The 25,423-nt window shown below is 43.7% G+C and overlaps 1 protein-coding gene across 3 annotated transcripts in view; it reads left to right on the top strand.

The window, feature by feature from the left end:
• The window catches only part of LOC142075110 (3',5'-cyclic-AMP phosphodiesterase 4D-like), a 659,649-nt gene that overhangs the window by 429,813 nt on the left and 204,413 nt on the right, over nucleotides 1–25,423 (top strand). For all 3 annotated transcript variants that reach the window (XM_075136129.1, XM_075136130.1, XM_075136131.1), the window contains exon 2: nucleotides 8,858–9,049. In XM_075136129.1, the coding sequence (XP_074992230.1) occupies nucleotides 8,858–9,049 (192 nt within the window). The remainder of the gene's footprint in view (nucleotides 1–8,857; nucleotides 9,050–25,423) is intronic.

Below are 25,423 nucleotides of genomic sequence, written 5' to 3'. Positions count from 1 at the left end.
CCATCTTGCCATTTTATTCCTAAAAACTGGATCTCCTCTGCAGGTCCCTTGACCTTTCTTTGTTTTATGGCAAAACCAGATTTCAGAAGGATTTGAATTATTCTCTCCCCTTTCTCAGAAACTTCTTCTGCTGTGTTGCCCTATACGATGATGTCATCAATGTACTGCAGGTGCTCTGGAGCCTCACCCTGTTCCAGTGCGGTGTGGATCAGTCCATGGCAAATGGTAGGGCTGTGTTTCCACCCCTGGGGCAGTCGGTTCCAGGTGTACTGGACGCCCCTCCAAGTGAAAGCAAACTGTGGCCTGCACTCTGCCGCCAAAGGGATGGAGAAGAACGCATTAGCAATGTCAATTGTGGCGTACCACTTGGCTGCCTTTGACTCCAGTTCGTATTGAAATTCTAGCATGTCCGGCATGGCAGCACTCAGTGGTGGCGTGACTTCGTTCAGGCCACGGTAGTCTACTGTTAGTCTCCACTCTCCATTAGACTTTCGCACTGGCCATATGGGACTGTTAAAGGGTGAGTGAGTCTTGCTGATCACTCCTTGGCTCTCCAGGCGACGAATCAGCTCATGGATAGGGATCAGGGAGTCTCGGTTGGTGCGGTATTGTCGCCGATGCACTGTTGTGGTAGCGATTGGTACTTGTTGTTCTTCAACCCTCAGCAACCCCACAACAGAAGGGTCCTCCGAGAGACCAGGCAAGGTGGACAGCTGTTTAATTTCCTCCGTCTCCAGGGCAGCTATACCAACAGCCCACCGGTACCCTTTTGGGTCCTTGAAATACCCTCTCCTGAGGTAGTCTATGCCAAGGATGCACGGAGCCTCTGGGCCAGTCACGATGGGGTGCTTCTGCCACTCATTCCCGGTCAGGCTCACTTCGGCCTCCAATACAGTTAACTCTTGGGATCCCCCTGTCACTCCAGAAATACAAATGGGTTCTGCCCCTTTATAGTTTGATGGCATCAGGGTACACTGTGCACCGGTGTCTACGAGAGCCTTCTACTCCTGTGGGTCTGATGTGCCAGGCCATCGAATCCACACAGTCCAGTAAACCCGGTTGTCCCTTTCCTCCACGTGGCTGTAGGCAGGGCCCCTCTAGTTCTGGTCATAGTATCCATATCTCACTCCTTGCAAACGCGAGTCAAGAATTCCTTCATTGCAATTACAGTCCAAAGTAAGATCAGCCCTTCTACTCTGTCTGGGGAACTGTTCACTGGAAACTGGACCGTCGTCAGACAGGTTTTTCCTGAAAACTGGAGCAGCATTTTTCCTGGGAGAACCCCCTTGTTTGATTGTTTTTCCTTGCAACTCACGTACACGTGCCCCTAGGGTCAAGGTAGGTTTTCCATCCCACTGCCTCATGTCCTCTCCGTGGTCACGCAGGTAAAACCACAGGGTGCCCCATGGTGTGTACTTTCTATATCCTCTCTCTTGAGGAGAAAAACGCTGACTCCTAATGGCTGAGATACTGGTCTGTACAGGTGGGGAATAGGACATACCCTCTTTGAGTTGCTGGACCTCCCGGGACAGTTTCTCCACAGCCGAGACAAGGTAGGAGGAGATAGTTTCTTCAAAATCCCGAAGTCTGCTAACCACCTCATCCACCGTTGGTGCTTCTTCCTCTTTCCAGCACAGTACTGCCAACGAACTGGCATACGATGCTGGTGTACTCCGTACCAACTTCCGCCACATGGGTCGCGTGCACTGGACGTCATCTGGATCTTTGGGTGTTCGGGCGTCATCCAGGTCACTATAAACCACCTCCAGCACGCCTAGTTCTCTCAGGTACTGGATACCTCTCTCCATAGTGGTCCATTTGCCTAGGCGATATATAACATCTTCCTTGAAGGGATACCTTTCCTTTACGCCTGACAGCAGTCGCCTCCAGAGGCTGAGGACCTGTGTCCCTTTTCCGATTGCTTTGTCAATACCCGCTTCCCTAGCAAGGGATCCCAGCTGTTTGGCCTCCTTCCCCTCTAATTCCAGGCTACTGGCCCCATTATCCCAGCATCGGAGCAGCCAGGTAACAATATGCTCGCCTGGACGACGGTCGAAATCTTTCCGCATATCTCGCAACTCATTCAGGGATAAGGATCGGGTGGTTTCCGTCTCATTTATGAGTTCTTCCTCTTCCTCCTCCCCTCCTCGTGATGTGCCTGCTTTTCCATCATCCTTTTCTACACGACCTGACTTCCGCTTCCAAGATTTCTTCTTCTGTACAGGGGCGACGGATACCAGCGACGGTTGGTCCTCTGGTTCAGCTGTAGTACCCGTCGCGAGGGTTTGGGTAGCTGCAGTGCCTGTCGCGGGGGTTGGAGTATTTGTAGTGACTGTTGCCGGGGTTTGAGTGGCTGCAGTGCTTGTCGCACTGGTTGGAGTAACTGCAGTGACTGTTGGCGGAGTTTGAGTGGCTGCAGTGCCTGTTGCGGGGGTTGGAGTAACTGTAGTGACTGTTGCCGGGGTCTGAGTAGCCATAGTGGTTGTTGTGGGGGTTGAAGTAGCCACGGTGGTTGTCGTGCGGGTTGAAGTAGCTACAGTGCCTGTCGTGGGGGTTTGAGTAGTCACTGTATCTGTTGCTGGGATTGATCTCTGGACAGTATTCCTGAATAGTTGTTTAACCCTAAACAAGGCCTGAACCACATTCAGGAGACATAGCAATATGATCATGCTTGTTTGAACATCCCAAGGATATTCAAAATTCTCAGGGAATATTGTGGACGTCTTCATGAAGAGGATAGAAGAAAAAGGAGTTTCTGAAGATATGGAGGGGAAGGTGAACAAGTGGGAGAAAGTGTCCCATCCTGTCTCCCCACTAAATTCATCCTCTGAGGTGAAGACGTAAGAAGTGTAATTATTAATAGTTTCCAAAAGATAGCTCCCGAAGAACAGGAATGATGGCAGTGCTGAGTACAGGCTCGTGACCAATAATTTTATCATAACATAAAGCCAGGTCACACAGTATAGCAAAGCAATGACCTTAATCCATTTCCCAGAGATGACCAACCCCACATACAAACTGATAATCAGCAGTATAGACAGCCAGTAAGGTGCTACATACCAAAACTGCAAGAAGAGATCCAAAAACTCTGAGAGCAAATAAATCAACATTGTGAACATCGAGTACTAAACTGATATAATGAATGCTTATAACAAATTTGTTTTAACCCGTTCGGGTCAGATGTGTCGTTATCTCAACCCTTCGTGCCCCACGTTGGGCGCCAAAAAGGACTGTCGTGGTTTAACCTGGCAGGCAGCCAAATACCACGCAGCCGCTCGCTCACTCCCCCCACCCCACAGCAGGACGGGGAGAGAATCGGAAGGGTAAGAGTGAGAAAAACTCGTGGGTTGAGATAAAGACAGTTTAATAGAACAGGGAAAAAAAAGGGAAAATAATAATGATAATGATAAAATATACAAAATGAGTGATGCACAATGCAATTGCTCACCACCCGCGCTGACCGATAACCAAGTAGCGATCGGTACTTCCTGGATCACGCCTACCCTTCATATACTGAGCATGACGTCACATGGTATGGAATACCCCATTAGCCAGCTGGGCTGGCTGTCCTGATTATGTTCCCTCCCATCTTGTGTACCTAGCTCAGTCAGTAGGCACGGGAGCTGTCCTTGGACTAGGAGGGCACTTAGCAACAACTGAAAACATCAGTGTGTTATCAACATTCTCCTCATACTAAATCCAAAACACAGCACTAGGAAGAAATTTAACCCTATCCCAGCCGAAACCAGGACACCTACTAAAATAACCTCTAACTAATGCAGAATAAATCCATCACGTCTAAGAACAAAACTTTAAACTCTCCTGCTTTGATTAGACAGGATACACAGTAATTAATGCACAAACGGTCTAAGAGCACACTCTGCCTGTCCTATCCTGTCTGACAAGGAATGAGCCTTTCCCTACCCTGGACTTTTATACTGAACGATCCTAGAGACAGGCCCACTGTGGCCTTTCTCTACCACCCTCCATGTCCACGGTGGGTCCCCCCAGCTGAGATGTTTTTCAGCCCGAGCAATCCAAGGAATAAAATAGGATTCTGCATTTGAAGGGACCATCCGATCCTCCCCTTTCTCCAGTAGCTACAGACTGCCTCCTCCAGGGGTGGGCTCCTGTCCTGGGGCACAGGCTATAAATAGTTTACCTTTTTCTTGGAGATGTAAATAAAGTTTTATTACCTTGCTTTTGCTCTAAATAAGACCCTGCCCAAAGGAAGTTGCTACAGGGCAGCTCTTCTGTGATAACTTCAGTGAATTACAGCTGCTATGCCAAATGCACCCATTCGGTGTCATAGTGGGATTGTGCTTCCAGGTGAAAATACAGGACAGGACTTCTGGGAAGTAAGGACACTGAGATGCGTAGGTAGATCATTACACTAGGACAATGGACTCCTTTGACGGGGACAAAATTTGCTCCTCTAGAACTTGCTTGTCCCTCTGTAATGTTTAAAGATGGCCTTAAAAGATAAGGTGTCCCTAGAAGATCAGTTAATTTGGCTCCTACCTCTCTCCCTCAGTTTCCAAGATAGGAGAGGCTGAAGGTGGAGAGAGACTTATAAGGGGAATATCAGAAGTGCAATTTGTATTCTTATAAAGTCTAGTAAATTCTTCATTTTGGGGTGGTATTTATTTCCTTCCCGCTTTTACTATTGCTGACTTCTCTAAAAAAAACAAACCCAAACAAAAAAACTACAGGACTAAATTGCTAAACTCTCAGTAATAAGGAAGACCAACATTAAGATTTTCTACGAGGCCTTAATTACAAGCGCTTATGCATATTCTTTATGATGCTATTACTCCTTATGTAACTATAAGCTATATTTTGTACACAGATTTTCCCCTTTTTTTCTTCTAGCAACTTTGCAGAGAGTAGGAGAGAGCTATTTAAGGACTCGAAAGGAAGTCCACAGAGGGTTTCTTTCACTGTATAAAGAAGCTGTGCAGTCGTTAACAATGAAGCAGTGCTGCTGAGATCTAGGATCCAGAACCTTTCCTGTCTTTGCCACAGATTCCCACTATTGCCTGAAGCAAATCATTAATAATCTTCCTAAAGGTTGCTTGTGATGTTATTACTTCTTTTTCTATTAGAGCACAGGGAAGATCAGCCATGAATGTTTATAAGTCACTCAGGAGAGTTCACCACCTTTATCCCCATCTCAGTACAGAGCCTGGATGATACACGGTGGGCAAGATGTGCAAACACAATGAATAGCCAAAAAAGGAAAAAAGGCTGAACTTTCATCTCATGTCATGTTTGTCATCAGTGAACACTGAATGAGGCTCTAAGGATAAACAGTAACCAGTAATGTCATAAAACATTTTGTCAAAATGCACACACAAATGTTGCTGAATTAGCACCGGCCTTTCATAGCTTTGGCATCTCTGGGGTTGCAGCAAAGCTCTTTGAACACAGAGAATTCTGTGATGCATGCTGTGCCAAATGGTCCTGTCACTAAAAGCAGCCTCGCTTTGCATGTGTCATGCAAAGTGCCCAAAGCTGGCTGCAAAACAGCGGTGGAAAATTCTATCTTTAAATGGGCACTTTCTGCCTGTGAAATGGTGGCAAAACAGTTCTGGTGCCTTCAGTAACAACTTCCATGCTCCTCCTACCTTTCCAAAGAGCAGCCCCCACCAAAAGTGCAAGGAGGCTGAGGAACACACTAGGGAGGGAATAACTTTTGGTTTGTCACTGAGCATGCACTTTTTAATTCACAGCATATTCTTGCATATTTTCACAGGAGTGAAAAGGTAAATATGAAGCAACCACAGCTGACTTTCTGCAATTTCTGCCCAGGCAAAATAGTCTATCTCATTTTGTATCTTAAACTTTTAATTTTTTTCAATGTATGCAGCAAGAAAAAATAAACAACTTGCGTGAAAGTCTTCAATTCCCCATTCTGATTCTCTGTTCATTTGATGCAGTGTGATCAGCAGCTCCATTTCTTGCAAGTAAGACTTGTGATTCAGCCAAAGAAACAATTTATTTGATTTTCAGTGTAATAACACATTTTTCAGTTAGATTTCTATAACCTTTTGTATCTGAAAGTGTTAGCAAATGTATCAGTAAGAGCTAAACAAGACACTTAACTACTGTAGCATTTTAGAAACTTTTTTATATCAACATATGTTTCCGGCAAACCAGTGCTGTATTCACACTCTCTCTTTGACTGTAGCACTGAACATTTTTTTTCTTGATGCATATTTACATAAAAGACATTTTCATTGAGCAGTATGAGCCAAATCCTAGTTGATATATTTGGATCCCTTTCATTACTTTTGACACCCATCTATGACACAACACAATATCACAGGATAAAATTCCTATCACAACAGCTATATGCAAGTCTTGCACATACTTGTAGTTATCTGGTGGTGCAAGCCACAGGGCCTTTCACAGCTAACGAACCTGCAATTTTATCCAATAGACTTTTAAATTTTAAAAAAAATCACTATTTTATAATCTGACAATGAAATAATTCATAGAAGCCTGCCTTAGTTTCTGACTGGGAGAAATAAGACTGGTAATAAAATATTCATATCATGTCCACAAAAGGTGGGTGAAGAAAATAAAAACAAATCTGAAAACAAAACCATATGTTCCTTTAATCCAATAAAATACCTTTTATTCAGTTGAATAATTAAGTCCACTGTTAAAGAAATTACATTTACCTTCATTTATTTCTATCCCAGTTTTAACTTTTGCTTTAGAGCTTTCAGACAAGCTTATATATATTTGAAATGATACTGCCATTGCAGAAGATAGTCTTATTGAGCATAGGAGTAAACAATCATCTTTTATTTTACCTAAAATTGCATGAAAGATCTGCCCTCCTCCCCTCAATAGAAAAACAAAACATGCAGACTGTGTATTGTTTAGGAGTTTGTGTTTTCTTGCAGCTGTTTAAAGAAAAAAAACTGTTTTATTTAGGCAATTAAATAGAAGTTTTAGGATATTTGGATATGAGGAGCTCACAAATGTTCCAAAACCTTTATTGGCATTGTGAGTATTTTGTGCTCCTGGAATATTCAGGAAATCGAATTCAAAAGACATTCATTACTAGTGAACAATAGTACTCATGATAGTAGTAATATGGTTATTAACTTATGGCAATATAAGATGCAAAGGATGTTTTACTCTAGTATTCATACCGTCTTGCCCTTTCCAATATTTTTTTCAATATTTTTTGTGAGCAGATCTCACAATGATCACAAAGATCCAATGAATAGGGAAAATGAAATGCAGAGAGGAGCTTTGTGTTGTCCAAGATCACCCAGCAGGCTAGAGGCAGAACTCTTATCTGCTGTCTTACAGATTAAGTTTTGTTAGCTTGAGATTGATAATGCCACATAGTAGTAGCAGCACATTTGAGGATACAGAAAAAGTACTCAGGCATAATAAAAAAAAAATCAAATTTGGGAAGAAGTGTATGTGTTAGGATTTACTGACAGTGAATTGTTCTGAAAATCTCTCTTGAAGTTTATTTGTGTAATACTATTTTCTGAATAGTTTTTTGGAAAAAAATATTTTGCTTTCCTACATTCAAACTGTGAAAGGTGAATACAAAATAAATAATATAGACTGAGTGCAGCAGAAAGCTTGCAATTCCAGGAATATGTGAAAAGTAATGATAAAACAATGAAATAGAACATGAAAGCAAGGTCTGTTCTCTGCCAGGCAATGTGAATCTCTGTCAAAATAGGCAATATATGTTTCTTTGATTAGTTAATTTAACAAAGAAAAAAGCCATGGGAATGCCGTCACTTCAGTGAAACATTACAGCTGCTGACACTGCAACCTCAGGTCAATGGTAGATAACAGCAAGAAACAAGCTAGTGCAGAGAGTAGCATGTACCTGCTGTGACACCTGCGCCAGGTTGAAGTCTAATCAACAGCTGACATGTACTGAATATTTTCTCTTCAGCTGTCATTAGATATAATTGAAAACCAGTGGGTGTCCTTCATGTGAACACTGTTTCCAAAATGAGTACTTTAGATGCATTCGTTACAAATATATATTATGATGCTGGCACTTATCCATATTTTAAAAATCATGTGATAGATCCTCTGTTCATCCCTCATTCCTAAATGCTTTATCAGCATTATTTAAGTTCCCATTAATATGGCAAATGAGCCCAAGTAGTTATAAGCCAAGGTCTCATACGCACCTTTTCTACTGTGCTGTAAAACTAAAATTGATCTTTGGTTTTAGAGACACAAAGAACCAGGGAAACAAAAGTCATCTTCCACTTCTGGCTGGATAAAATGTGCTCCATCCTATCAGATGCAGACATAATCTTGCTAATCCACACATCTGTGACCTCCGAAATTGCATACCGCAACACATTAAGTCTACAAACTGAGCCACATGCTCCAAAAGGACTCCATATGGTACAAAACACAGCTATCAGGCTGCTAAGCAACACGGGTTGCCATGAGCACGTCCTAGCACTGCTCACCTTGCATTAGTTTCTAATTGATTGCGGAGTCTCATTCAAGGTCTTTGCACTGATTTTCAAAGCCCTTTGTGGAACCATCACAGACTATGTGAAAAAGCATCTCTCTCTCCCTCTCTTTCTCTCTCTCCCTGCCCCCCTTCAGCCTCTCATGACGGCAGTGCTCCCTAGGAATGATAAACTTGTTTACCACTCAATACCAAATACAATAGCTAGAAGTGCTGGATCTAAATTGTTTTTGGCTTTGCAGTGGACTTGACCGGGTCTTGATTTCCCCATTATTATCAAGAAGCAATTACCTAATGATAAATTTGTCAGAAGAGTGTTTATTACTTTCAAAATTCTTATGTCAATGGCATAAATCTTTTTCTCCTATCTTTTTGCAGTTTCGATGTAGACAATGGTACATCATCGGGACGAAGTCCCTTGGATCCCATGATGAGCCCTGGATCAGGGCTAATTCTTCAGGCAAATTTTGTCCACAGTCAACGTAGGGAGTCTTTCCTTTACCGGTCAGACAGTGACTATGACCTTTCTCCAAAGTCCATGTCCAGGAACTCCTCCATTGCCAGTGATATGTAAGTACATTATAAAATACTTTTAGCCTATGTTTTGTCCTCTCCTATCATTGGGTTAAGAGTTTTCCAGCCACAAGAAATTTCTTTTAAGAATCAAAGACAATAAACATGCTATTGAAGTTGTGGATAATTGTTGTTTGTTTATTCCTTTAATCAAGCTTGTATTTGTTTCTGCAGTTTCCTGAAAGTAAGGATATCATGAGGGTGTACTTGATGTGTGTATGCACTGTATTAGCTTTGACAGAATAATGAAGACAATCAATACTGGTGTATCAAAATACTAAAGAGAACTCTGATTTCTTGGCTATTAAGTTCTTTTCAAAACAAGCGATACAAACTCAATTTCTGCTTCTTGATGTTCTTAAGAAAAATATTCCATTTATTTGCACTAGGTATTTTTAGGTTTTTAGAGAAAAGATTTACCAGCTGGCAGAAATTAATAAATTCAAGAGAGGCAAAAATTATTTCAAATACCCTTTTAACTTAGTGGCAAAATTTTAACAAAAGGCCTTTGGAAAGTTATTCTATCCTCTCACTGGAGCTGACTCTTCTTCTGTGATGTGTGTATTTTCTGCTAGTGGATCATACTTTGCAAGTATGTGTAGACTCCAGGTTGCATGGGTAGTGGAAGTCAGATGCAAATCTCTATTTGTAAGACACTAAAACCATGTTAAATATCCTAGCTTCTAGTCACTTGTCAGTAGTAGAAATCAAGAATAACTTTTTTTGTTTGTTTGCTTAATCTGCTCCAAATTTCGCTGCCAAATAGGTGTTTATGGTTCAGTTATAAACCACTAAAATAAAGGACCAGGCTTGTAAGAGTCCCCTAGTGAACGAGGAAGTCCAAAACATTAAAAATCCAGCATTAATATAAACACTGTTTTTTAATGAGGCAAAACCCAATAAATATTCTCTTTTAAAAATAACAGAGTCAGTATGCACAACAAAGGAAAACGATTATCATCATAATGAGTGAAATTTCACCTGATGTTTAACTTGCAATCATTATAATTGGAAACTCCTATTCTCAGCTTACATATAATTTTTAGAGATGTTGATTAGTCCATCTAATTATAGCTCTCTTCCTATGTAAGTGTCAAGATGAGCAAAATTCATGCCTTTACAGAGAGTTTGTGTAAGGTCCATACCTCAGTTAAGCCCTGTAGATCGAAGTACCTAGTAAGCTTTGTGCCCAGTGTGACCAATTTTGGCTGAGACAAAATGAGTGAGAAAAAGACCAATCCATCTTGTGTTGTTGTAAGAAAAAATGCATTTCACTTGCAAATGGTGACCCCCATCCAGCAAATCTTCCTCTGCATATAACCTTTCTTTTAGATGTACAAGAGTCAAGCTTTTAGTGTGGCACCTGTGCCAGGACACGATTTGGAAAGGGGGGCAATCCAGGTCACTGCATTGCTTAGATGAGTCATTTCAATTAAGAATTCAATTAGTGCTCCATCCTTGAACTCATAATCCACTTCTACATTTCCTAGAATTCTGGGTAATATTTCAGCACATGGCAGCAAACTGGATAAACAATTTAATTACTGAAACACTGAGCACACTTTCTTCTTTGGATATTTGTATCTATTCTTCCTTTCAACATTTTCTTAAAACACATCTGCATATTAAATTTATTGGACCTCACATCTGGATAGATTTCTCCTGTCATAGAGAAGCTGTTGTACTAAGAAGGTAAATATACCTGCCACTGTTTAGGATGGGAGCACATTAGGAAATGTAAAAGGCAAGTTGTTTTAACCATGGAATATTAATCACATATCAGTAAGCCTAATTATAATAAGATTGATTATATCACAGAAATGAAGTGAAGGAAAACCAAGGAATAAAAGAGGGGAAAGTTTAAAAAGAGAAAATAGTGAAGAAAAAAATAAAGAAAAAATACCACAAAGCTGTTTATATATGAGTTCAAGAAGAAACTGGATGTGCTCGTGGAAAGGAAACCCATGGAAGATTATTAAAATAGAGAAACCACTCTCATTCAGGACATTCCTAAACGAGGTGGAGGCTGGAAAAGTTGTCACACAAATTTTAGATTACTCCCAAATTGTCCCATTTTCCTTTTGCAACTATATACATGCTTAATTTTAAGTATTGCATGTTTCTTATTCAGGAGCATAAACCAAAAACATACACATAATTCAGGTAATGCAGATGAATTAATTGTGCATAAGAGTTTAACCTAGAATCCCCTGATTCTTCAGTACTTGAGTTACCAACCTCAATAATTGACTTAATAAAGCAAAATAGAAAGTAAAAAGCATGCATCTTATATTTGGAAGGAATATAACATAAAGATTTCTGGCATTTCCATTACTCTCAAATAGTGTGCTTACAATAATACATTCCACTTCAGTAGCAGCAGATTAAATAAAAAAAAACCTTCAAGATTTAGTAAAATATGGAGTGTCGTGATCAAAGACAGCCAGTGGATGGCAGTGTGTCGTGGTTTAACCCCAGTCGGGACTAAAAACAACACAGCTGCTCGCTCACCCTCCCCCACCCGGTGGGATGGGGGAGAGAATCGGAAGGGCAGAAGTAAGAAAACTCGTGGGTTGAGAAAAGAACAGTTTAATACTTGAAATAAAATAATAATAATAATAACAACAATAACAACAACAACAAAAACAACAACAATAACAATAACAATAATAAATTGTAATGAGGAGGAAAACAACAAGAGAGAGAGCGAGAGAGGAAAAAAACACAGGAAAAACAAGTGATGCAACCACTCACCACCCGCTGACAGACACAGAGCCAGTCCCCGAGCTGCCCCCCTGGCCAACAACCCCCAGTTTATATACTAAGAATGACGTCATATGGTATGGAATATCCCTTTGGCCAGTTCGGATCAGTTGTCTTGGCTGTGCTCCCTCCCAGCTTCTTGTGCACCTGGCAGAGCATGGGAAGCTGGAAAGTCTTTCACTTAGTGTAAACACTACTTAGCAACAACTAAAACATCAGTGTGTTATCAACATTCTCCTCATACTAAATCCAAAACACAGCACTATACCAGCTACTAGGAAGAAAATTAACTCTATCCCAGACGAAACTAGGACAGTATTCACCCCTTATTCTATACCACCTACGTCATGCCCAGGTCCCACACTTTCCAATACATTCCAATTAATCACCACCACTTCTCCAGTTTTTTAATATATACACACAGATATCATTCCCTTAGTCCATGGGCCATCCCTCTAGAATGTCCATTGAGTTCATATAGTCCATGACTTTGGGCTCCATCTGTCATAACAGTCTTTCAGGGCAGAAGAGATGGTGTGTGGTGTTGGATTGTTGCATCCTGAAGCCAGTTCTGGTTTCATCACTGCTGCACTTTGCTCTATTGCATCAAAGTTCCTTCTTCATTAATCTAGGTGATTCTTACTGTAATATAGTTGATATGACATATAGCAACCATAGAAGTGATGACATGCAGTATTATATAGCAATTAACATCATACAATTCAGTTCATTGGCTATTTTCACCCAAAATCAAATCCCCTTGAGGTACACATCGGACTTCCCCATCCTTTCGCATTACCCACCAAGCGCACCCAGGTCCTTGAGCAAAAGCAATCCCACGAATGGGTTTTCCCTTGCCAGAGGCAGGAGTAACCCAGACTGTCTTCCCCAGCACATTTCTTATGTGCACTACAGGGACTTCATCCCCCTCTACAGTACGTAAGAGTTTTGATTGGGCAGGGCCACCTCGACTGAAAGATCCCCTAGTATTGACTAACCAGGTGGCTTTTGCTAAATGTGTATCCCAATGCTTGAATGTCCCACCACCCATTGCTCTCAGTGCAGTCTTTAGCAGTCCATTGTATCGTTCGATTTTCCCAGAGGCTGGTGCATGGTAGGGGATGTGATATATCCACTCAATGCCATGCTCTTTGGCCCAGGTGTCTATGAGGGTGTTTCGGAAATGAGTCCCATTGTCTGACTCAATTCTTTCTGGGGTGCCATGTCGCCATAGGACTTGCTTTTCAAGGCCCAGGATAGTGTTCCGAGCGCTGGCATGGGGCACAGGATATGTTTCAAACCATCTGATGGTTGCTTCCACCATGGTGAGCACATCACAATTGCCGTGGCGGGTTTGTGGGAGTGTGATATAATCAATTATAGAATCATAGAATCATTAAGGTTGGAAAAGACCTCTAAGATCATCGAGTCCAACCGTCAACCCAACACCACCATGCCCACTAAACCATGTCCCTAAGTGTCACATCTACACGTATTTTAAATACTTCCAGGGATGGTGACTCAACCACTTCCCTGGGCAGCCTGTTCCAAGGCCCGACCACTCTTTCAGTAAAGAAATTTCTCCTAATGTCCAATCTAAACCTCCCTTGGTGCAACTTGAGGCCATTTCCTCTCGTTCTATCGCTACTTACTTGGGAGAAGAGACCAACACCCACCTCGCTACAACCTCCTTTCAGGTAGTTGTAGAGCGCGATGAGGTCTCCCCTCAGCCTCCTCTTCTCCAGACTAAACAACCCCAGTTCCCTCAGCCGCTCCTCATAAGACTTGTGCTCCAGGCCCTTCACCAGCTTCGTTGCCCTTCTCTGGACACGCTCCAGCACCTCCATGTCCTTCTTGTAGTGAGGGGCCCAAAACTGAACACAGTATTCGAGGTGCGGCCTCACCAGTGCCGAGTACAGGGGCATGATCACCTCCCTACTCCTGCTGGCCACACTATTTCTGATACAGGCCAGGATGCCGTTGGCCTTCTTGGCCACCTGGGCACACTGCTGGCTCATGTTCAGCCGGCTGTCAACCAGCACCCCCAGGTCCTTTTCCTCTGGGCAGCTTTCCAGCCACTCTTCCCCAAGCCTGTAGCGTTGCATGGGGTTATTGTGGCCGAAGTGCAGGACCCGGCACTTGGCCTTGTTGAACCTCATACAGTTGGCCTCGGCCCATCGATCCAGCCTGTCCAGGTCCCTCTGCAGAGCCTTCCTACCTTCCAGCAGATCAACACTCCCGCCCAACTTGGTGTCGTCTGCAAACTTACTGAGGGAGCACTCAATCCCCTCATCCAGATCGTTGATAAAGATATTGAACAGGACCGGCCCCAGTACTGAGCCCTGGGGAACACCGCTCGTGACCGGCCGCCAACTGGATTTAACTCCGTTCACCACAACTCTCTGGGCTCGGCTGTCCAGCCAGTGTTTTACCCAGCGAAGAGTGTACCTGCCTAAGCCATGAGCCGCCACAATGCGGCAGCCCAGATGGGTTTACCTCTGCGCTGCCAGTTGTTCTGCTTCCACTGCTGCAACCACAACCACAGGGCATTTGCCACCATCCAGGAGTCAGTATAAAGATAAAGTACTGGCCATTTTTCTCGTTCAGCAATATCCAAGGCCAGCTGGATGGCTTTCACCTCTGCAAAGTGGCTCGATTCATCTACTCCTTCAGCAGTTTCTGCGACTTGTCGTATAGGACTCCCTACAGCAGCTTTCCACCTCCCAGGCTTTCCCACAAGGCGACAGGACCCATCAGTGAACAGGGAATATTGCTTCTCATTTTCTGGTAGTTTATTATACAGTGGGGCCTCTTCAGCACGCGTCACCTCCTCCTCTGGGGATATTCTGAAATCTTTGCCTTCTGGCCAGTCCGTGATCACTTCCAAGATTCCTGGGCGACTGGGGTTTCATATACGGGCCCGTTGTATAATCCGTGCGACTCACTTACTCCACACAGCATCGGTTGCATGATGTGTAGAGGGGACCCTCCCTTTGAACATCCAGCCCAGCACAGGTAGTCGGGGTGCCAGGAGGAGCTGTGCTTCAGTACCAACCACTTCCAAAGCAGCTCGAATCCCTTCAGATGCTGCCAATATCTCCTTATCAGTTGGAGTGTAGCGGGCCTTGGATCCTCTGTATCCCCGACTCCAAAACCCCAGTGGTCGACCTCGAGTCTCCCCTGGTGCTTTCTGCCAGAGGCTCCAGGTAGGGCCATTCTCCCCTGCTGCGGTGTAGAGCACATTCTTTACATCTTCTCCTGCCCGGATTTGTCCAAGGGCTACTGCATGAACTATCTCCCGTTTAATTTATTCAAAGGCTTTTTGTTGCTCAGGGCCCCATTTGAAGTCGTTCTTCTTCCTGGTCACGTGATAGAGAGGGCTTACGATCAGGCTGTAATCTGGAATATGCAATCTCCAAAAGCCCGCAACGCCTAAGAAAGCTTGTGTTTCCTTTTTGCTAGTTGGTGGGGACATGGCTGTTATTTTGTTGATCACATCCATTGGGATCTGACAACGTCCATTTTGCCGTTTTATTCCTAAAAACTGGATCTCCTCTGCAGGTCCCTTGACCTTACTTTGTTTTATGGCAAAACCAGCCTTCAGAAGGATTTGCATTATTCTCTCCCCTTTCTCAAAAACTTCTTCTGCTCTGTTGCCCCATACAATGATGTCATCAATGTATTGCAGGTGTTCTGGAGCCTCACCCTGTTCCAGTGTGGTGTGGATCAGTCCATGGCAAATGGTAGGGCTGTGTTTCCACCCCTGGGGCAGTCGGTTCCAGGTGTACTGGACACCCCTCCAAGTGAAAGCAAACTGTGGCCTGCACTCTGCCGCCAAAGGGATTGAGAGGAACGCATTAGCGATATCATTTGTGGCGTACCACTTGGCTGTCTTTAACTGCAGTTCGTATTGGAGTTCTAGCATGTCTGGCATGGCAGCACTCAGTGGTGGCGTGACTTCGTTCAGGCCACAATAGTCTACTGTTAGTCTCCACTCTCCATTGGACTTTCTCACTGGCCATATGGGACTGTTAAAGGGTGAGCGAGTCTTGCTGATCACTCCTTGGCTCTCCAGTCGACGAATCAGCTTATGGAAGGGCATCAGGGAATCTTGGTTGGTGCAATAGTGCCGGCGGTGCACTGTTGGGGTAGCGATTGGTACTTGCTGTTCTTCCACCCTCAGCAATCCCACAACAGAGGGGCCCTCCGAGAGACCGGGCAAGGAGGACGGTTGTTTAATTTCCTCCGTCTCCAGGGCAGCTATACCAAAAGCCCACCAGTACCCTTTTGGGTCCTTGAAATACCCTCTCCTGAGGCAGTCTATGCCAGGGATGCACGGAGCCTCTGGGCCAGTCACAATGGGGTGTTTCTGCCACTCATTCCCAGTTAGGCTCACTTCGGCCTCCAATACAGTTAACTCTTGGGATCCCCCTGTCACTCCAGAAATACAAATGGGTTCTGCCCCTTTATAGTTTGATGGCATCAGGGTACACTGTGCACCGGTGTCTACGAGAGCCTCATACTCCTGTGGGTCTGATGTAAAGAATGTGCTCTACACCGCAGCTGGGGAGAATGGCCCTACCTGGAGCCTCGGGCAGAAAGCACCAGGGGAGACTCGAGGTCGACCCCTGGGGTTCTGGAGTCAGGGATACAGAGGATCTGAGGCCCACTATACTCCAACTGAGAAGGAGATATTGGCAGCATATGAAGGGATTCGAGCTGCTTCGGAAGTGGTTGGTACTGAAGCACAGCTCCTCCTGGCACCCCGACTGCCGGTGCTGGGCTGGATGTTCAAAGGGAGGGTCCCCTCTACACATCATGCAACCGATGCTACGTGGAGTAAGTGGGTCGCACGGATTACACAACGGGCCCGAAATAGTAAACCCCAGTCGCCCAGGAATCTTGGAAGTGATCACGGACTGGCCAGAAGGCAAAGATTTCGGAATATCCCCAGAGGAGGAGGAGGTGACGCATGCTGAAGAGGCCCTGCTGTATAATAAACTACCAGAAAATGAGAAGCAATATGCCCTGTTCACTGATGGGTCCTGTCACCTTGTGGGAAAGCCTGGGAGGTGGAAGGCTGCTGTATGGAGTCCTACATGAAAAATCACAGAAACTGCTGAAGGAGAAGGTGAATTGAGTCAGTTTGCAGAGGTGAAAGCCATCCAGCTGGCCTTGGACATTGCTGAACGAGAAAAATGGCCAGTATTTTATCTTTATACTGACTCATGGATGGTGGCAAATGCCCTGTGGGGGTGGTTGCAGCAGTGGAAGCAGAACAACTGGCAGCGCAGAGGTAAACCCATCTGGGCTGCTGCTTTGTGGCAAGATATTGCTGCCCGGGTAGAGAACCTGGCTGTAAAAGTACGTCACGTTGATGCTCACGTACCCAAGAGTCGGGCCACTGAGGAACATCAAAACAACCAGCAGGTGGACCAGGCTGCTAAGATTGAAGTGGCTCAGGTGGATCTGGACTGGCAACATAAGGGTGAATTATTTATAGCTTGGTGGGCCCATGACACCTCAGGCCATCAAGGAAGAGATGCAACATATAGATGGGCTCATGATCAAGGGGTGGACTTGACCATGGACGCTATTGCACAGGTTATCCATGAATGTGAAACATGCGCTGCCATCAAGCAAGCCAAGCGAGTAAAGCCTCTTTGGTATGCGGGACGATGGTTGAAATATAAATATGGGGAGGCCTGGCAGATTGATTATATCACACTTCCACAAACACGCCACGGCAAGCGCCATGTACTTACAATGGTGGAAGCAACCACCGGATGGCTGGAAACATATCCCATGCTCCATGCCTCTGCCCAAAACACCATCCTGGGCCTTGAAAAGCAAGTCCTATGGTGATATGGCACCCCAGAAAGAATGAGTCAGACAACGGGACTCATTTCCGAAACACCCTCCTAGACACCTGGGCCAAAGAGCATGGCATTGAGTGGGTATATCACATCCCCTATCATGCACCAGCCTCTGGGAAAATCGAACAATACAATGGACTGCTAAAGAATACACTGAGAGCAATGGGTGGTGGGACATTCAAGCATTGGTATACACATTTAGCAAAAGCCACCTGGTTAGTCAATACTAGGGGATCTTTCAGTCGAGGTGGCCCTGCCCAATCAAAACTCTTACGTACTGTAGAGGGGGATGAAGTCCCTGTAGTGCACATAAGAAATGTGCTGGGGAAGACAGTCTGGGTTACTCCTGCCTCTGGCAAGGGAAAACACATCCGTGGGATTGCTTTTGCTCAAGGACCTGGGTGCACTTGGTGGGTAATGCGAAACGATGGGGATGTCTGGTGTGTACCTCAAGGGGATTTAATTTTGGGTGATAATGGCCAATGAACTGAATTGTATGATATTAATTGCTATATAATACTTTATGTGATCACTTCTCTGGTTGCTATATGTCATATCAACGGTATTGCAGTACGAATCACCCAGATTAATGAAGAATGAACTTTGATGAAAACCGAGCAAAATGCAGCGATGATAGAACCGGACAAGCGTAGCGGTGTTGGAACCAGACCTGGTTTCAGGATGCAACAGTCCAACATCGCACACCATCTCTCCTGCCCGGAAGGGCTGTCGTGAGAGATGGAGCCCAAAGTCATGGACTAAATGAACTCAGTGGACATTTGCGGACTTTTTAAAAGACGTTTTAGAGGGATGGCCAATAGGCTAATGGAATGATATCTGCATGTTATATCAAAGGATGGGAAGGGGGTGGTAGTTAATGAGGTTGTACTGGATAGTGTGAGACCTGAGCATGACGTAAATGGTATGGAATAAAACGTGGAGAATGTGCTTGTTTTGGCTGCGATAGAGTTAATTTTTTTTCATAGTAGTTAGTATGGGGCTATGTTTTGGATTTGTGCTGAAAACAGTGTTGATAACATAGAGATGTTTTCATTATGGCTGAGAAGTGCTTACACAGATTCAAGGCCTTCTCAGCTTCTCATGCTGTACCGACTGAGAAGGCTGGAGATACACAAGAAGCTGGGCGGGGGCACAGCCAGGACAACTGACCCAAACTGGCCAATGGGATATTCCATAGCATATGATGTCATTCTTAGTATATAAACTAGGGAAAAGCTAGCCGGGGGGCCGCTGCTCAGGGACTGGCTGGGCATTGGTCTGCGGGTGGTGAGCAATTGTTTTGTTTTGGTTTTTTTTTCATTTGCATCACTTGTCTTTCTTGGGTTTTATTTCTCTCTTTTTTTGTTATCTTTCTTTTAATTATTTATTATTATTATTATTATTATTATATTTTATTTCAATTATTAAACTGTTCTTATGTCAACCCTTAAGTGTTCTAATTTTTACTCTTCCGATTCTCTCCCCCATCCCACTGTGGGGGGAGTGAGCGAGCGGCTGTGTGGTGTTTAGCTGCCTGCTGGGTTAAACCACAACACAGACGTGGCCCGATTACTTAATACTCACTTGTTTAAACTGCTATTGCTGCTCAGAACTTGCAAATGCAGACCAAGGCGGCAGTGGTAACACTTTTTATTCCTTTCTTGCTAAGTTATCACTGCTCTGATTAATGGAGCATGAGATCGAATTAGTAGAGAATCTATGTTTTAGCAAAAAACAGGTCTCTAACCAAACTAAAAAATGGATTCTTCAATAAAATCATCAGCACTCTCATGAACGCTAGAAAGAAGCCAATAAACAGTCCACTGGCTGGGGCAGAGCCCATGTTTTAACTACCACGTTAAAGGGAGAAAAGCATGTGTAGTCCCCCTGTTATCCTGAAGAAACAGACCAGAGTGTAGCAGACCAGACCAGAGGACCCAGACACTCTTGCTATACAGAAGGCTATATCCGAGCTCCACTATGTCTTCTGAATGTATCTAGGGGAAAAAGTTTCTGATAATAAGCCCTCCTTAAGTCTACCCTTTTCCCACTTCCACAAGGTCACAGAACACAGCTCAGAGGCAACATCCTGGTCTTTCAAGGACTTGGCCAGCTGAACCTCATTCAGTAAAAAAGTAGCTGGTGTGGGGAGTTTTAGGGGCTGCTTTAGAGAGTCTCAGCACTGTTTCCTTGATGAGGTGAAATATCAATATAAGCTCTAATTAGTTTAATTACACAAAATTTGCTAATTTCTATTTAACCTTGCTTCCATCTTTTAAGCACCAGAACCCAGCCAGGGAACACTGACCATAGGACACTGCAGGGTCATTGGCCTGGTGATCTGCTAAATGGCCAAATGGCTACCAGTTACTCATTCCCAAAACTGGCCGGCCTGCCGCTCTTCCACCAATACCTTCTGTAGATAGTAGCATCCCTCTGCTGCTGTCCCTGATAAAACAAATATCAAGAGGATGCAATTTACTCCAGGATTTTTTTCCCTATAACTGCAGTATAATCCTGCCTTCTCCTAGAGGACATGCTTTGTAGACTGTATATGAACGTATCTGTTAACCTTGGCTTCACGTTTACCAAAAAAAAAAAAAAATCGTCTCTTTGAATAATAAAAGCCAAATGTGGACTACTTTGGAACAAAGAGAGCCTCTGTAGTCTGATAAACATGGATACTGACATACAGAGATTTGGGGTGGTTTTTTCAGGATGAATTATCCCCATCTTCAATAGCTGGAGAAATAGTTGTGGGATTTTTAATTTGTGTGGGTATTTTTTTCCAAAATAAAGCCAAAATTATCTGTAATTTTGCAAAGAATAAAGAATAATAGAATTATTCTGGCTGAAAAAATTACCTTAAATAAAGGGAAATTCCAAGATAGGGAGTTCCCTTATTTGTCAGTGACTGGCAGGTCTGGTCCTGACCTGAAGCTGCAAACAGGCTGAAATATCCCTTTAACTGTCATGTGGAACAACTGCCAAAGAAGAGAATTTTTGAGGTAAACTCGCACATGTTTCCCAGTTCTCGACAGTCTGTTCAGTTTTTAAAAAATTGCATTGTATTCAATCTGGATCAGATTCATAAAGGGAAAGTACTTTAAAATAATGGCAGACAAAGATGGCAAACCTGGACAGTTAATAAGGTTCACCTGAGCCTTTAATATGCCAATAAAATCATGAAATGAGGATATATTTTCTCATCTAGAACAGGAAGCCAAATTACTAGTGATACAGCTTATTCTGTTTCTGAGACAGGAATGCCTGGATTTATTAATAAAATGCTGTGAACCTCATTGGTCTCTACAGCTTCCTGAGGAGAGGAAGTGGAGAGGGAGGTGCTGATCTTTTCTCCCTGGTATCCAGTGACAGAACATGTGGGAACAGTTCAAAGCTGTGTCAGAGGAGGTTCAGACTTGACATTAGGAAGCATTTCTTTACCAAGAGGGTGGTCAAACATTGGAATAAGCTTCCTAGAGAGGTGGTCGATGCCCCATGCCTGTCAGTCTTTAAGAGGCATTTGGACAATGCCCTTAATAATATGCTTTAACTTTTGGTCAGCCCTGAAGTGGTCAGGCAGTTGGACTAGCTGATCGTTGTAGGTCCCTTCCAACTGAGCTATTCTATTCTATTCCATTCTCTTCTATTCTATTCTATTCTGTTCTGTTCTGTTCTATTCTAATATGCATCTGAAGTTAGGGAGAAAAAAACCCTTTTCCCTGAAAGGTTCTGCATAAAGTTCTGGCCAAGATTATAGGAGAGCAGAAAAACCACGCAGTTACTGAGCAGAGTAATTGCACTTCAGTTTAACAAATTAGAAATCATTGTCTGTCTTTCCAGATAAACTGCTGTTGAAATTCCTTATGATTTATCTGGTTCTTTTCTCAGAATTTGTCATATCACTATATGGAAGAGTTGAAAAGAGCCAGTTAAACCTCAAAGTCAAACCTGCTTTAAAAAAATTCTTTTAGGATGTATTTTCTATTTAATTTCAACTTAGAAACAATTTTTAATGAAAAAAATGTATTAAGTTGCTTGAGACATTTATTTATCCATGCTAAGAAATGTACTTACATGGCTTTAGGAAAAATAGGCCAATATTTTGCTTCATTAGGTTTGGCTTTTTTGTTCTTAAGATCTTTTAAATTGCATAAATCTTCAGGTTGCAGCTTAAATTAAGCTAAGTAATTAGTAAGTCACAATCTTTTTTGAGTTATAAACAGAAACATTTTGAAAAAAGACTACTGTGTCCTTTCCAGTTGCTTGGGACATTTTACAAATGCAATCCAAAACAAAGAACTCAATAATATCCAATTTGCTTACATTTAAATAATAAGTTTGAGCTAACTTCATTTGTTGATCAGGAAATCAGTTATGATATAAACAAAAAAAGAGTATTTTTGCATTGAGGAGGCTTCTTTTGATCTGCTTTTAAATTCAGGAGATTCTAAGGTGTTCTAATATGCCTTTATACGATTGTTGAATCAGGAAATTTTTTTTATGAAATGCAAATTGATTTTATCTTACGTTCAGACAATACAGAATCATTCTTGGTTTTATGTCCTAATACTAAAATCTAATCATTTTCCAAATATAACTCTCAGCTGTTGAACACATCACTTCCCCTTCGAACACTTTTAAAGTGTGAGGCTTTTTTTTTTTCTCTTGCGGAAATAATGGGTGTTTGAAATAAAATGGCAAGTTACTTACTGCTCCTGTGCTAAACAAAGCAGACTGAATTCATAAACCTCTTCAGTCAAAGGTGGCATGTTATTAAAAACATGGTACCAAAACTGATTCTTAGCTGGGATTTCAGCTAAATCACAATAATGCTCATCTCCGGGCTTGCTGCACAGAGCTATTGCTACAGTGGAGGGGAGGGAGGATGGGTGTGTTTTGTGTGTGCGCACATTTGCATGCAATACTGAAGGATGGGAGCAGTGTGGAGAAAGGGAACTTTGTAAAGAGGGACTTGAATGTTTTGGGGGAAGCCTCTTAGACTGTTTTTCCAGCTTAGTGATCACCTAAATGTACAGGCTGAATTTATTTCACAACCCAGAAGAACATTAGTTCTTGTTTCATCCCTCAGGGCACAAACAATGCTCTGTATGCTTGCAATGATGCTAATGCTGTGTTAGCTGCAGAGTTTGTTCTCTGAAAATAGACAATCTGAAATTCTGATGGCTTTTGCCTTGTTTTTCTTGAAGTCATGTTGTTTCTTCTTATATACATACATTTAGGGGCCTTTGAATTTGGTTAGGGGACCCCATTTTCTAAACCTTGAAGCTGAGACAATCTTCTTGTGGCTGGCTGAGAGCAAGCTCGCTCAGGCTGGGAAGTTACCTGAACTAGGTGCTGTTCTCAGCAGCTCTACTCTCATTTCTTTTAGAGGGGAAATCTTTCAGCCTGCGTCAGTAGGAGGTTCACATAGAAAGTCACGTATTATTCTTCAGAAATAACACAATCATATGAGTTCTCAACACTTAAGCATATGGGGCAGGGACAAGCAGGCAACCAAATGACTGCTGCTTAAAAGCAATTCAAGGTAATACATTTTATTTTCATTTGCAACAAGCTAAGAGTTTACATGTGTCAGCTAATGCAATTAAAACAGATTAATAGTAACTCATTAAGCTGCACTAACTTGATTGCTTCCAGTCATGTGTGCACACCCACTCATTAATTTTCTCTAACCTGAGCACAAAACAAACCTATCCTTTAGTCACTGATGCTTGTTTGTTTTACAGCCATGCATAGAGCTAAATGATGATTTCTGTTGTATGAACAGTCCAACGACAGCACTGCTGAATTGGCCTTGACTCTTCTGACTGATTTCAGCTCTTTTCTGGTTCAAAGTCCTACATCCTCCGGCTTAATACAGCCCCTCCTTCAACACACAAACGAAACTCCCACACTGAAGTAGCTTCTTTTCCCTTGCCATCGCCTCAGTGACCCCCAGGCAGACTGCCTTCTGATTTTAGAAGGAAAACCATGTACGCCAGTGAAACACCCTGGCAAGTCCATGCTGTTTCTCTTTAGGACTGAATAATTCTCTGTCAGACTTAATGCCAGTCAGTTGCTCAGAGTTGTCCACCATACTTCTGTAATCCAAATGGTCTGCTATATTATGGTAGGATTAAAGTGTTGACGCTTGGTGGCTGTTTGGGGCAATATGATACAGGTGATTTCTTGAGTTGTCTTGAGCTTTCATATCTTGCACATCATGCTGGCATCCTTCTGTGATGGTCCACTACATCAGTACCTACGTGATTTCCTCAGGCAGATTACCCAAATCAGATGTGCAAGAGCAGTCTCTTCACAAAATGTTTAAGCTTCCTCAGCAAGGAAGTAGCTGGACACAAGAGGCCTTGATCTTCCCTGAACTCTTCCAAAGGTGCTATGATACTCTCATGGGAGATGGAAGAAGCCTGATAGCATTCCTATAGCATATTATATGGAACAGGGAAATATAGAATCACAGAATCATAGAATCATTAAGGTTGGAAAAGACCTCTAAGATCATCGAGTCCAACCGTCAACCCAACACCACCATGCCATGTCCCTAAGCGCCTCATCTACACGTCTTTTAAATACTTCCAGGGATGGTGACTCAACCACTTCCCTGGGCAGCCTGTTCCAAGGCCCGACCACTCTTTCAGTAAAGAAATTTCTCCTAATGTCCAATCTAAACCTCCCTTGGCGCAACTTGAGGCCATTTCCTCTCGTCCTATCGCTAGTTACTTGGCAGAAGAGACCAACACCTACCTCACTACAACCTCCCTTCAGGTAGTTGTAGAGCGCAATGAGGTCTCCCCTCAACCTACTCTTCTCCAGACTAAACAGTCCCAGTTCCCTCAGCCGCTCCTCATAAGACTTGTGCTCCAGGCCCTTCACCAGCTTCGTTGCCCTCCTCTGGACACGCTCCAACACCTCCATGTCCTTCTTGTAGTGAGGGGCCCAAAACGGAACACAGTATTCGAGGTGCGGCCTCACCAGTGCCGAGTACAGGGGCACGATCACCTCCCTACTCCTGCTGGCCACACTATTTCTGATACAGGCCAGGATGCTATTGGCCTTCTTGGCCACCTGGGCACACTGCCGGCTCATGTTCAGCCGGCTGTCAACCAGCACCCCCAGGTCCTTTTCCTCTGGGCAGCTTTCCAGCCACTCTTCCCCAAGCCTGTAGCGTTGCCTGGGGTTGTTGTGGCCGAAGTGCAGGACCCGGCACTTGGCCTTGTTGAACCTCATACAGCTGGCCTCGGCCCATCAATCCAGCCTGTTCAGGTCCCTCTGCAGAGCCTTCCTACCCTCGAGCAGATCAACACTCCCGCCCAACTTGGTGTCGTCTGCAAACTTACTGAGGGAGCACTCGATCCCCTCATCCAGATCGTTGATAAAGATATTGAACAGGACCGGCCCCAGTACTGAGCCCTGGGGAACACCGCTCATGACTGGCCGCCAACTGGATTTAACTCCGTTCACCACAACTCTCTGGGCTCGGCCGTCCAGCCAGTTTTTTACCCAGCGAAGAGTGTACCTGTCTAGGCCGTGAGCCGCCAGCTTCTCTAGGAGAATGCTGTGGGAGACAGTGTCAAAGGCTTTACTGAAGTCCAGGCAGACCACATCCACAGCCTTTCCCTCATCCACGAGGCAGGTCACCTGGTCATAGAAGGAGATCAGGTTGGTCAAGCAGGACCTGCCTTCCATGAACCCGTGCTGGCTCGGC

Source organism: Calonectris borealis, chromosome W, assembly GCF_964195595.1.
Source record: "Calonectris borealis chromosome W, bCalBor7.hap1.2, whole genome shotgun sequence".
NCBI classification, from domain to species: Eukaryota; Metazoa; Chordata; class Aves; order Procellariiformes; family Procellariidae; genus Calonectris; species Calonectris borealis.
Note: the sequence above shows the minus strand (reverse complement) of the source record. Positions and strands in the feature narration are given on the sequence as shown.